This window comes from Alosa alosa, chromosome 23, assembly GCF_017589495.1.
Source record: "Alosa alosa isolate M-15738 ecotype Scorff River chromosome 23, AALO_Geno_1.1, whole genome shotgun sequence".
NCBI classification, from domain to species: domain Eukaryota; kingdom Metazoa; phylum Chordata; class Actinopteri; order Clupeiformes; family Clupeidae; genus Alosa; species Alosa alosa.
The window spans coordinates 20,467,394-20,480,383 of NC_063211.1; the positions used below are offsets into that span (position 1 = coordinate 20,467,394).

At 42.9% G+C, this 12,990-nt stretch overlaps 1 protein-coding gene across 1 annotated transcript in view; it reads left to right on the forward strand.

The window, feature by feature from the left end:
• The first annotated feature begins 1,842 nt into the window (after positions 1–1,842).
• Positions 1,843–12,990, forward strand: part of ahr2 (aryl hydrocarbon receptor 2) — a 97,862-nt gene continuing 86,714 nt past the window's right edge. Inside the window, exons 1-2 of the mRNA XM_048235441.1 lie at positions 1,843–2,284; positions 11,538–11,725. Of these exons, the coding sequence (XP_048091398.1) occupies positions 2,226–2,284; positions 11,538–11,725 (247 nt within the window). The 5' untranslated portion in view covers positions 1,843–2,225. The remainder of the gene's footprint in view (positions 2,285–11,537; positions 11,726–12,990) is intronic.

The window sequence follows — 12,990 nt, forward strand, 5'->3', positions numbered from 1 at the left end:
CCAGCTACTGCACTCTGTACTTTGTGGTTTGGGAAATCCATGGTACTGGTGAAAGCACAGTCAGTGTACAGTGTATCTGTTGTTTGAAATCAACATGGAGCTCTTAAAAATGATAACCCTAGGCAACCACTACCACATCAGTCTTCAGACGAGCTATGTTTCATTTCTTTATGAGGATGGAAACCCCGAGTGACTCGAAAGTGGACCACAGATTTGAGATTTAAAAGTCGGTATACCAGAATGGCTGCCAAGCCCCCATGATTCATTCCCAGTAGCTCTGGCTTTCGGTTAGAGAGTTTAATGTCCAAAGTGTTGTTATGTTCTTCAATTTCACATCCGCCTGCTTGGACGGCACGACTGCGAAAATCGCTCATAATCTCTAACACCAGATGGAAATATTGAGAAAACTCAACCTCAACTGAACTGGAACCATCCAATCAGATATACTCTGGGGTCCCGCATTTTCACTCACGATTTCGGACTTCCAGCCACCTGTTATTTCAGTTTAAAACTATGTTCTTCTTGTTGTTCTAGTCAATTCCATGTAGACTGACTGCATGTTTGCAGTTGGCTTTGCTCATGGTGGCTGTTTATTGTTTGGCATGTTATAAGTTTTTTGACACAGCTCAGAAATGTTGCTTATATAAACAAAGGGTCAGGTGAAGACATCTCAGGTGAAAGAGGAGGACAGACCTGAAAAGCAGGTGACAGCTCACAGCCTCGCGCCAAGGGAAGCACGTCCTCAAAAAGCAAGGTACAAATACCTCACCTGGGCTCTTAGGAGACTGGAGAAAAATATTAAAAATAACATGCCTGCAAAAAAACAACCAATAGGCTTGAAGTATTAAGGGAATTTGCATACCGAGTATGCTAAACAAAAAAAGATTGTTTTGTTTGTTTTGGCAGAACAATTGCAGGTGTTATTCTCTAATCCTCACTGTGACATCAGTATCAAGGATTCCAAAAAACATTATTGTCTATTACATAGTCATGGGACATTTTCTTGGGTAAGAGGCCTATGTAGGGATTTGGGTTAGAGGAAGCATGCATACATGCCATGAATAATAAAATAAATGTGCTAAACTGCAATTACCAGGTAGTGATTTTCTGTGTTTTTTCTTGTTTACCATAGATTAATCTAATGTCCTGTAGACGAATGGAGGCTAAACCAAAGACCATTGTCTAATGGCTTGCATAGGCCTAAAGGATACTGGTAATACCTTTCTTCACAGATTAAAAGAATAACCTAAAAATTGTCTTTTTTTTATAGAATTGGCCTTTGTGAAAATGATGAACCACCAAAAATACAGAGGAATATAAAATAATGTACAGAAATCAGTAACCCGCGTAGGCCTACACTATTAAAGCAAATGTGTTGTCCCTATCTGGACACAGAGATGTGTTAAAAAAAAAAAAAAAAAAAAAAAAAAAAAAAAACAAGGCAAGTTTCATTGTTAATACGTCAATACATAGTGTGTAACAAATAAAAAAAATGTCCCTATCTGAAAAAAAAACAAAACATCGGAAGTTGTGTTGTTTTTAGTCGTTTTAAGACTATAGTATCAAATTAATTTGTGTTTATCATCATGTTACTGTATATTTTGTTGTCATTATTGCACTGTCAATGCACACAACCGTCCTTTTAAACAATACTTGGTCGTCTTACAGTTTACGCATGCAACCGAACGAGGGGGTAGCTGCTCTTGCCCAAGTTCAGGGCAGCAAAGACTTAAACAGCAGAGTCGTACCACCTTAAAATTCTTTTTATGATATGATTTCCTGAAAACACTTTGCACCAATCACAGGGAGCCAACCTTACCTGCTCCGGACTGCTCAGGACTGCTCAGTGTAACCGAGCACGGGATTGGTTTACGCACAGCGAAAACAGTCCCCGAAGTCTCAGGAAGAGTTTGTTTGGAGGCAGTAGAGAGTGACAGCTAGAAAAAAACGCAGAAAGGAAGGAGGAAAATTTGCTCTGATCACGCCATTGCTATTCGCCGATGAATACGACAACTTTAAGAAACTCTATTATCATTCAAGCACATTTGGATTTAAGCTTTTCCATTTGGAAGTTATGAGCTAACCGGCTCATTTGGATGATACATCATTTGCGCTTTGACGGAATAACGTCCTTTGGGGATTTTAACACATAGGTTTGATCTCTTTATGTGGAGTGGATGAGAGTGGAGCTCAAAGGATAAATACATAATAAAGAACCTAAAACCATGTTAGGAAATACGGGAATCTATGCGGCCAAGAAGCGCAAAAAGCCTGTGCAGAAAATGTAAGTTTTTGTATGATTTTCTAGAAGAAAACAAGTTAGTCCACATGATAGTGACATGTTGCTTAAACTGTAAACCTACAAGCAAATGGATCAGGAGCAGGCTACAGAGTGACTAATAATTAAATACAAATAATAGGATACTACTCTTGTGCTGTATAATGTCGGCACGTTCACATGTGACATTTTGTCTTGAAAGTAGGCAGGCCGCTGTATGTGGTTGGCAACTTAAGATAATTTCCTGAAATTGATTCGTTGACACACATAAATATGAATGGGTGTTTAAAAACAACTAGTCTAACTTTTATGCTTGAAGATGCATATGAATGACCATGTGCTGGGTAGAACCAACTTCCCTCCACCTTTCAAATCAGCCATTCAAGTAAGCGTACACAACCAATAACAATACTTTACAAATCGTCAGTAATATCACTGTCAAGGCTATACATGTTTCGTAAATAGTCTATAACAATGCACAGGTCACAAATGTCCATTAAAAGAACAAACGATTGCTCGGTGAAGTGAGTTCGTCTCTCCGCATACCCGCGTTGAAGCCGACTCGTACAGTACTGGCTTCTCCGATTTGTCGAAAGGAACACGGTAGAAATGTGGGCCTGCTGGTTGTGTATGTAATGGAAAAAAAAACTTGTTTTCTAAATTTATCTTTAGCCATTGGCAGTGTTTGTAAAGTTATGGTCAATAAAGCAGCTGTAGTTGTAGCTCGTCCGGAGTTGGTGGGGTTACCTTAAGATTCGGTCGTGGTGTAGTTTTGGTCTGGCATGGAAATAGTACTCTTGCATTAATCATAATCAAGTTGAGAGTTGGCGGTGCTCTCACGCAATGCTTACAGGAGGGAGGGGCGAGGCGGGGGGAGCTGGCCCCAAGTATGTTATTGTAATCTGATATACGTTTTTTTCTCATTATGAGAACACAATTTTTTGTCTTTTCCCCCTCAGATTAACATATTTTTAAGTCACGCAAACTGTTACGCAACTGTGGTCGTTGGCAGAATTCGGCGCCCCTCTTTTTTGTGTTGTTGTAGCTTGTTAATTCACCATCCGCAGAAAACTTTCGATGGATAGTCGGGCTCGGGAGTTTGCAGCTGCACTTTTGGAATGTCCATTTAATGACCAAAAGTGTGGGAAGTTTTATCACAGAAGGAACAGGCTAGACGTTTACTCGATTACTAGTCATGTGTGCATTTAGACCTTCGACGTTCGAGTAGCCTATCTTAACTAATGTTAAACATGTCCAGTAAATAAAAACAAAAACTCGGAGACATATGGCACGTTAAGATAACTGAACTTGTTTTGTACCAAAAAAGACTTATTTTTGTTTCCCCTGAATGCTAATGCATTTGTAGGCTACTCGGTCAGTCTGTTCGACGTTGTTGCAATAAAGCGCATCTGTTTACTTTTGTGCACGCCAATTTGTAATTCCATGCATCCAAGCACTCCACAAAAGGAAGTGATATAGGCTAATTATAAGGCAGTGAAGGCCACTATGTTCAGGATTGATTCGTCCACCCATATGTTGATAGACAGTGGAAGCCACTATGTTCTGAATTGATTCGTCCCCCATATGTTGATAGACAGACAAGGTGTGTGCAAATTTCATTTATTTTTTATTTATATACGGCCTAGTAGCCTATCTCTGCTGAATCAGGTCATCCAAGTGAGGGCAGGACATGAGTTATAGCACCCAGCCTGTACCTGTGAACAGCTCAATCAGAGTGTGCCTCGTCTGTGTGTATGTGTGTGTGTGTGTGTGTGTGCGCGCGCGCAACAGCGTTGCTGTCACCTGTGAAGTTAAGAGCAGCCTTTTTTTTACAATGCCTGCCCTTCATTTTAGGGCTGAGGAGAGCCTCATAGGCAGAGAACCTTTGAGATAGACGGCTCGACTTGCTTCAGCGGGTGCGATGGCTCCCTGGGCGAAAATGTCTGCGCTGGAGCACAAAGAGAGTATTGAGAGCGCATGTAACTGGACTCCGGTTCAGACAGGGCTCATGGAATGCATTAGAATTATGCTCCAAAAAAAGATGGTGGTTGTGGTGGTAGGTGGAGGGGCTGGTTGGGGGTGCATGTTCTGTCCTCTATCCCTCTATGCGCCCCCCCAGTCACCACCTCATATCCACAAACCTTCTCAGGTACACCCACATGCACACACACACACACACACACACACACTCACACAGGCACACACATCCACAGGCCCCTGTACACAATCACACAAATCTACCTGTGTGAAAAACAAGTTTAAGCCCTTTTGTGGGGGCTCTTGCTCTGTTGTAGGGAACAATGGGCTCCGATTGGAGAGTGGCAGGGGTGCTGCCGGACTCTGTCTCGCTCTGGGAGCCCCAGATTGATGACTTTCACTCGGGAGGGAGGGAGGGCTGATGTGTTGTGATGTGTTGTGTGCGCTAGGAAGTTTGACTCCACTCACAATGATGTCATTGTGAGTTAAACAGCCTTGCTCAGAGCCTTGTGTGTTGAACAGCATTCCCCTGGGCAAGGTGCTAAGCCCTCCTCGCTGAAAACATGCCCCATGGATGCAGAGTTGCTATGTGTGTGTGTGTGTGTGTGTGTGTATGGGTGTGCGTGTTTGTTGGGAAGGGTTTGAAACATGAGCTGATGTTAAACAATAACTTGACCATTAAAAGATTTTTGTCCAGTCCAGACATAATTTAGGCCTATGACACATTTATAACTAATGCACATACACTTAGTTGTGTCTCCTTTCCACATCTTTCTACACTATGAATACAGGTAAACAAAACTTCTCACTCATGAGCTATTGGAAAACCACCTCTTTGATTAATCATGTGGAGTTTCCATTGTTGCCTAGTGATGCTGAAACTCATTCCCGTGGGTGACCCTGTGGTGCTAGCAGCATTAGCTGTGCTAGTAGCATTGGCTGCAGGCTTCATACACACAGATCCTCACTCTCAGAGGCTAAGCTCTGTGGGGTAGCAGCAGCCTGGAGAGAGCCTGCTAATGATCACTTATGATATTATTAACATAATTTCTATTGTTTTCTCTCTCGCTCTCATTTGGGCAAGGGTTACTGAATGTCTTTAGCAGTCAGCAATGACCCTGGCAAACTGGAAAAAGCTCCCTTGTGACAGGCAGAGCATTGCCTCGGCCCAGATGCACCTCCCCGCACACCCCTCGCGCCCCCGCCCCATTTCAGCTGGCCTAGCGCTGCTCGCTCTTGGCAGTGATGTGACGTGACTGCACTTACAAAACTGACAAAAGCTCATTATGGAACTGCTTACTACCGCGAGCCAGTTAGAGGGTTATTGTTGGCAGCAGAACCAGTGGATTAGAATTACTTTGATACCCCAACCAAGAGCAAGAGGAACTTTTTAGGCACTTTTTAACAAAAATAAAAAAATTAAATACAATAAAAAAATGTGGAAACAAAAGAAACTCTGATCCACAATTACAAGTGTCAAATTCCTAGTGCAGTGCAGCTCACTCTCCGCAGCCTCTCTTGTTCACTGTGTTTCAAAAGAAACTAAAGTTAAGTTAGATATGGTTTCCTCTATTTGGTGGGGACAGTGGATCTTCAATCAGATGATGTATGCTGTATTTGGTGATGGGTTTTGGATAGATGGTGGCAAGAGGACTCGCCAGATGGAGACGATTTGACTTTTATTACATGTTGTGTGTGTGTTTTTTTCCCCTCCTTGCTGATCAGAAACACATGTTGGAGGTTATCAAGGGAGACAGACCTCCCCGCAGATGAATATCTCAAAGGAGCTCGAGTGCTGTAACGCAGAATATAACTCAAACAATGGCAGGAGATACTCCCCTACGACCGGTGAACTTGCTGTGTTTGAGGATTTAAGGCACACACAAGGGCCTTTGAAGTATTGTATTTCAAGGGTATTTTGAAACAAAACCTTCATAATAACAACAAATAGGTATTGATATGAGTTGAGACTATCCACAGTAGTTTACTGTACTTATCATTTGTCACACTTCATATAGTTCATAATTTGTGTGTTTTGTTTATGATAGAAAGAAGTGTGTGTCTTTTATTTAGCGTAGAAGGAGGTGAAACCTACTGTGAGTGTTCTGAGACCTGTTCTGAGTTCTGTAGCCAGTGTATGTGACAGAGGCCACAAAACAGGCGTGTTGGTGTGAGGTTGTGAGCAAAAGGGGTGATGTGTCCCTCAGCATGTTGTGGCCCGCAACAGGAAAGCAATCCTTAAGGTCAGATGTTTCCCTCAACCACCACAGAGAGGAGATGGGACCACAGCTCCTCTAGACATCTATGGATTTGATGATATAATCCTTCAGCACAAATGAGGCAAACACTGAAATGCCGAGGCGCTGTTGGGTGGTCCCTCTCGCTCTCCCGGGGAATCCTGACTGCAGAATAAGCAATTGGTTTTGCTCTAAATCACAATTAATGGGAATGTTTTGAAGCCTTGGTGTAATTCGTTTGGAATGTGAATAACAACAATTACTCAGTAATTCCCCCATTAGCAGGTCCTGTTGACTTTCACAGTGTGCAGTGCCGTGCAGGAGCTGAGAAGATCGGCCCAATTTAACACGTTTATTAAGTTACTGAATAGTGTCAAACCTCAAAGCAACTTCTGCCAGTCATTGGTGCACACTATATACTCTTTTTGTTTAGTTTTGTTTAGATAGATCAAATAGATTTGTCAATAGTGCCAACATTATTTGGAAATAAATAAAATAATACCTACATATTTGTTTTACTGATTTTGTTTTGTTTAGAATAGATTTTATGTTATACTTAAAAATCTCTCACAAAACTAGAGATTCTGGTCGTAGTCCATTTTGCCAAAAATAATCCATAGGTGTGTCCTCAATTATCAAGCTATAGTTGTAGGCCCTGCCCGCACAGTAAAAATAGAGTGGCTGTTCCCTCACAGCCGAATGGGGGAGGGGGTCAGTCACAGTCTGCATAGCATAAGAGGACTGTTTCCTGCTCATGTGCTTGGACGTCACCAATGCCTCCATAAAAAGAGTATTTAGAAAGTCCTGACAGACATCTGTCTACTTTAAAGAAACGTTTTGTCGAGGATTGTCATCGGAAGCTGAATTTAAAGCTGCATCAGGTTGTGGGTTTCATAATATAGGGTTGACTGTAAAACTTGATTATAACCTCCGCTTCAGGTTAGTTCAGTCAAAGCCATAGACATTTGTGCATGAGCACTCGAAGTTTGTTCTGTTTTCTTGTCATAGCTTAACAGCTAAGCAAGGTGTAGGCAACACCAAAGTCATTGGTCAAGGTCATTGGGTCAGTGCCTAAGAGCACACATAATATAGTGCGGTGTCTTTTTGATTTCAAAGCAAATTGGATAAGTGTAAAGTGCCTTTATATAAACCCTGATAGTGGTCCTAACTGCTCCTTTACTAGCACAAAGGCTACATTCTGCTGCTAGCACAATATGGGTGCATCAACTAGCACATACTGTAGGCTACATTCTGCTGCTAGCACAAACAGGGTGCAGGGAAACAATGCTTTCCATTTCCACATTACTCTAGCTCACTAAAGACAGTGTGTAAAATATATCAACTTCTAATCAGGAATGTGTTTGATAACAAGTTGTGGAAGAAAGAACAAGTCTGAGGAGAAAAACAAAAGTCAAACTGTGTTTGTAGATCCAGTCACAGAGAGTCAAAATGGGAATATCTAATGATTAGACTGCTTCTTGGCAACAATCAAGCAAGCTAAACTGCTAATTACAGTAACCCTTTTCCTGAGGGCTCTGACGCAGATTCGCCATGTTGAATCGGCCATAAATTTGTCAATAGAGGTTTGTCTTTGTTGGCAAAGCTGCACTGTACTAGTTGGAGCTGCAGATGCTCATCGACTGGCCAAACGTTATCAGACGTCCTACTGTCAGCTTGGTCTACGGACTCTATTAGATAATGTTTGAGTTCGTACTCCTAGAAACCTAGCTGGGTTGGGCATGAGCTGTGTTGGAGTCAGCTGTTGAAAGTGGGTTTGGGATCTGCACCACAGTAGGGCCATAAGACAGCCACTGTCAGCTAGTTTAGTGGAAAGGAAACGTCGCTAGTAGTTTCAGCCCTGGACTGGAAAAGAGAGGTGGTTTCCACACAAGTGAATGTTTTTAAAAGACTCGGCGACCGCCACTTTCTTCCCTCAATGACGACACCCTGGTGTCACCCCTGAGGCATGAAATAAACCCTGAGAGGGGTAAAAATGGCTGAAAGCAGCTCTTTGTCCCTGGGGCCCCTTTCTGCAGTGAGGTCAGTTTCACTTTTTATTTCTGGGAAAGTATAATTTGGGTCCTCTCGGTCAGCTCGGGTTTCTCCTGCAGTCCCAGTAGACTGGGTGTTCAGTGAATGCGTGTAACCCAAGGGTTGGGTTACAGGCCTACTTTTAAAACGCCTGTGATTTCCCCAAGATCTTGCAAAAACATGAAAAAAAAACAAGAAGTTAGAGCAAATGACATTGTTGCTTGACAAGCAGGAGTGCTCAACTACCTAAATGTTCACTTTTTCAGTTTTTACGCTAGTCACTTGAAAACTACTCCCAGTTTGTGTCCATGAGGATAAACATGTCAAGCGCATACATATTTAATGGCATATTTTCAACATGTTCACAAAGTACACAGAGGACATTGTATTGACAGCTAAAAAAAACACCCTGTGATCTCAGGGAATTACCAGTCCCGGAAGCACCAATGCAAAGCCAGTGTTAAGGTAACAACAAGCCAATGATAATGCAACATGAAAGCAATGTTTAGGCAACACTAAGACAACGTTAAGGCAACACCAGGGCAAGGTGACACCAGCATTAAGGTAATGTTACAGCAACATTAAGGCAACACAAAGACAGCTTCCTCCTGTGACTGTTCTGCCATTAAAACAACACTAAAGAGCCACATACCTTCCAAGGCAACCTTCAGGCAACACTAAGGCAACATTAAGGTAAGGCTAAGACAGCTCCCCCAGTATCTGTGCTCTGGAGTCTGTGTCTATCCCCTGTCTCTCATCTCCATAACCCAGAGTGTCAGCCGCAGAGAGTCTAGACTGCAATTAGGTCAGGAAAGGAAAGCCTGTGGCCTAAGAAGGACGAGGCTGGGTGGCTCGCCATGAGAAAGGAGCCGTAGCATCCTGCCAGCTAGCAGCCATGTCTACTAGAGGGATCCTGCCTTCTGTAGGGTCATCCCATAATACTCGCTGCACAGTGACTGACTCATAGTGACTGAGAGGTTTGGCAGAGGAGGGTTGAATCTGCTCCTTGGTCAGTGTGCTACCTCAGTTGTTTTACCAAATTGTATCTATAGGAGTAAATGACCCATGTCCTTGTCTATTTGCATACACAATGCACACACACACACACACACACACACACACACACACACACACACACATACAAACACAAGTACCAGAGGAATGACAAACAGATACACTCACACACTCTCCCGCTCTCTCTCTCTCTCACACACAGACACACACACGCGCACACACTCGCACATGTTCACACTCACTCTCTCCTGTTCTCTCTCTCTTTCTTTCCCTCTTTCTCTCACACACATACACACACACACAGAGCACTTAAGAAATCAACACAGAGGTACTGTTCATATTCCAGTTCAGATTGGGGGAATGTCCTGTCACATGTGCTTGTGATGCAGAGGGAAATGAGCTGGTCATTGAGGCCTGTTTTCAACCGCTGTTTGTCTCCTCACTTGGGAGATAAAAACAATGTTGCATCTCAATCCTTCCAGACACCCATCATTGATTTCCCTGTGATCTGGACATGACAGAGAGGAAATGAGGTCAAAGCACAAATGTTTTCACATGACTTGGTTCTATTACCCAAGAGACTATCTTGTGGAACATCACTAAGTCATAGTTGTGTTGTGGAGCAATTTAAGCAAAGCTATGCAACTCCTTACTTAAGATCTTGTGCAGTAGCAGTCAAAAGCCTCTGTAAGTAAACATCCATCTTCTTTCCACAGATATGCTTGTCTCTAGCACTCATAACCCTTCAGCTGAACTCTCTTAGAATTCTTACATAACCATGTCTTGTTATTGCACATACCATATACTATCAGGAACTATTATGACATACCTTTCAAGTAATAAAACAGTATCAATGTTAATAATTATCATGAATTAGCTCCCAACATAATTTGTAATGCTCTGAAAGCTCACTAAGATGTTACAAAGGAAGTTATGACGTTTTTATGACATTTTTATGACGTTTTCTCATTTGGGGTTATTATGTGCCAACTCGTTTTTTGGTGTGCTGATAAACTGTGGCCACTGTTGTCTTCCATGTGGGCAAGGATGCCTCTATTCAAGGCCCGGCAACAGTATGTAGGGCCTGTGAGGACTAGAAGTAGTTGAAAAAATGTCAAATGGATTCCTTTTTGGTAGTTGGTTTACTGGTTGTTGATGCAGCCGAACTTAGTTCTGCTTTATTGTGTGTCACCAGCACCCAAACAGCCGACACAGACAAACAAAGCCACGCTTGACTGGAAATGGAAATCAGTCTTTTGAAGTGTGTAGCCTAAACAGCAGGATGCTTTTTGTAGCTCTGTTCCGAACTACCTCAAATAACTTGCTGTTAGGTATGATGGCCAAACACAGACTCGGCACCAGACTCCATCACAAACCCTAATCACTCAATCTCTCCATCACACTCTACTATGTTCACCGTCCCAATCAAGGCTGCATAAGATGATCAAATGCATAATCCCTTTTTGAAGAACCAAACCAGCCCGAACTTGATTTTCTGAGTTCTCTGACTTTCGTATTTGTTGTATATACTCTTTATAACTCCAGTGATCTCCAGTGCTCTTGATTGCTTCTTTGTTGGTGATGTTGTTTGCCCACAAAGTTGTTTGCTCACAAAGGTTTTGTTTTTGATGGTAAAAGAGCTTGGTTGTTGTTTGGCTGTTGTGGGAAATCCCCCCCCCCACATATAACACTCCGAATGTAACACCTCTCCTGTGTGTATTTTTGAAATACTGGTAGTATCAGGTGAAACTGATAGTGAGAACAGAATATGACTCTGCAGTGTGTGAGAACGGGACATGACTATCTGCCCCATCAACAGCTCATACAAGTCATGTTTACAAGTCTGAAGAAGTTCATAAAGCTCAAAACATCACTGTTTTTGGGAATCTCATTAAAATTGCATTGAAAGGGAGCTACAGTGTGTCACGTGCGCCACTTTGGCAATGTTTGATGGCCAAACACAGCTTTAACCATCTACCTTTCACTCTCTACCCTGGCAGCCCTAAGCCTCCTCCCCCTGAGGGTATTAAGTCGAACCCCTCCAAGCGCCACAGAGACCGTCTGAATGGCGAACTGGACAAGCTGACCAACCTGCTGCCCTTCTCCGAGGATGTCAGGGCGCGACTGGACAAGCTGTCCGTGCTCCGCCTCAGTGTGGGATACCTGAAGGTCAAGAGCTTCTTCAAAGGTCAGTCCATGCTGAGAGAAACACAGTTCTGTGTGTGTGTGTGTGTGTGTGTGTGTGTGTGTGTGTGTGTGTGTGTGTGTGTGTGTGTGTGTGTGTATGTTGTTCCCGATGGTGTGAGTGTAGTTGCATTGTGAGGTGTTTGTAAGGACGTAAGGGTGTTGGAGGTGTTACAGTATGTGTCCAGGCTGTGTACAGTAAGTGTGTGTGTATCACTGTGTGTGTGTGTGTGTGTGTGTGTGTGTGTGTGTGTGTGTGTGTGTGTGTGTTTTGTGGTGTTCTGTGTTGCTTTTCTGTGTTGCTTTTCTGTGTTATTCACCGTCTCCCCTAGAGTTAGATAAGTGGGCAAAAAGCATGTTTGTGCTCCGTGCATGCATTGTCCGCTAGCTTAGCATAGTGAATGGAATCTTTCCTCGCCGGATAGCATGTTGTAAGTAAAAGTGAGCCAACAAAAAAAACAACCCTTATTACTTCTTGTGGCCTGCATATTCACAACGAGTACTAATGACAATGCAGATTAAGACAAGGCGATTTCCTAGGCAGATATTGACTTGGGACTATATTGGGGCGAAACACTGCTACTTGGGCGCAACATACTTGTCTCACTCGCCACAGCACAGGGAATCTCTGCGCCCAAGTAGCAGTGCCTCACCTTCACTTGGACGATCAACTCTTGATGTGAGCTCTGTCCCTGTGGCTGTCTTTACCTCTGCTTGCCTGTCGTTCATATGAACGCACTTCTGCATCTGAGCAGTCTCAGATGTTACATATGCATTGTCCATTACATTTTTGCGTTCGTGGAATTTCTCTGAAGCAGTGGAGGATCATGGGAGTTGGCATCCCCGTGGTAAAGGAGAGAGAGAGAGAGAGAGAGAGAGAGAGAGAGAGAGAACTATGTGACTGGTTTTCACATCATAATCCAAGACTGGAGACCACAGGAGACGCCATGGCATTCCCATCATGCATTGCGTGCAGACATGATAACAGATACTTTAGCTCTCTTCATTACGACACATTGGAGAAAATCACCCCACATCCAGACCTGATGGATCGACCAGACCTCTGTTGATTTTTGGATAACATGACGATGGATTATGTAGTCGGCTCTGTCCATTTAAATGGACTGATAGAACTCAGCCAAGTCCTTAAGGATGGGGATTACTCACATCTAGTCTGATTACCACTAGTCTAGACTGGAGGAGTGATTAAGACTAGTACTAATGTTAAAAGTTTGGGGGTATCCTGTTTCTTGAATTTCACATGGAATT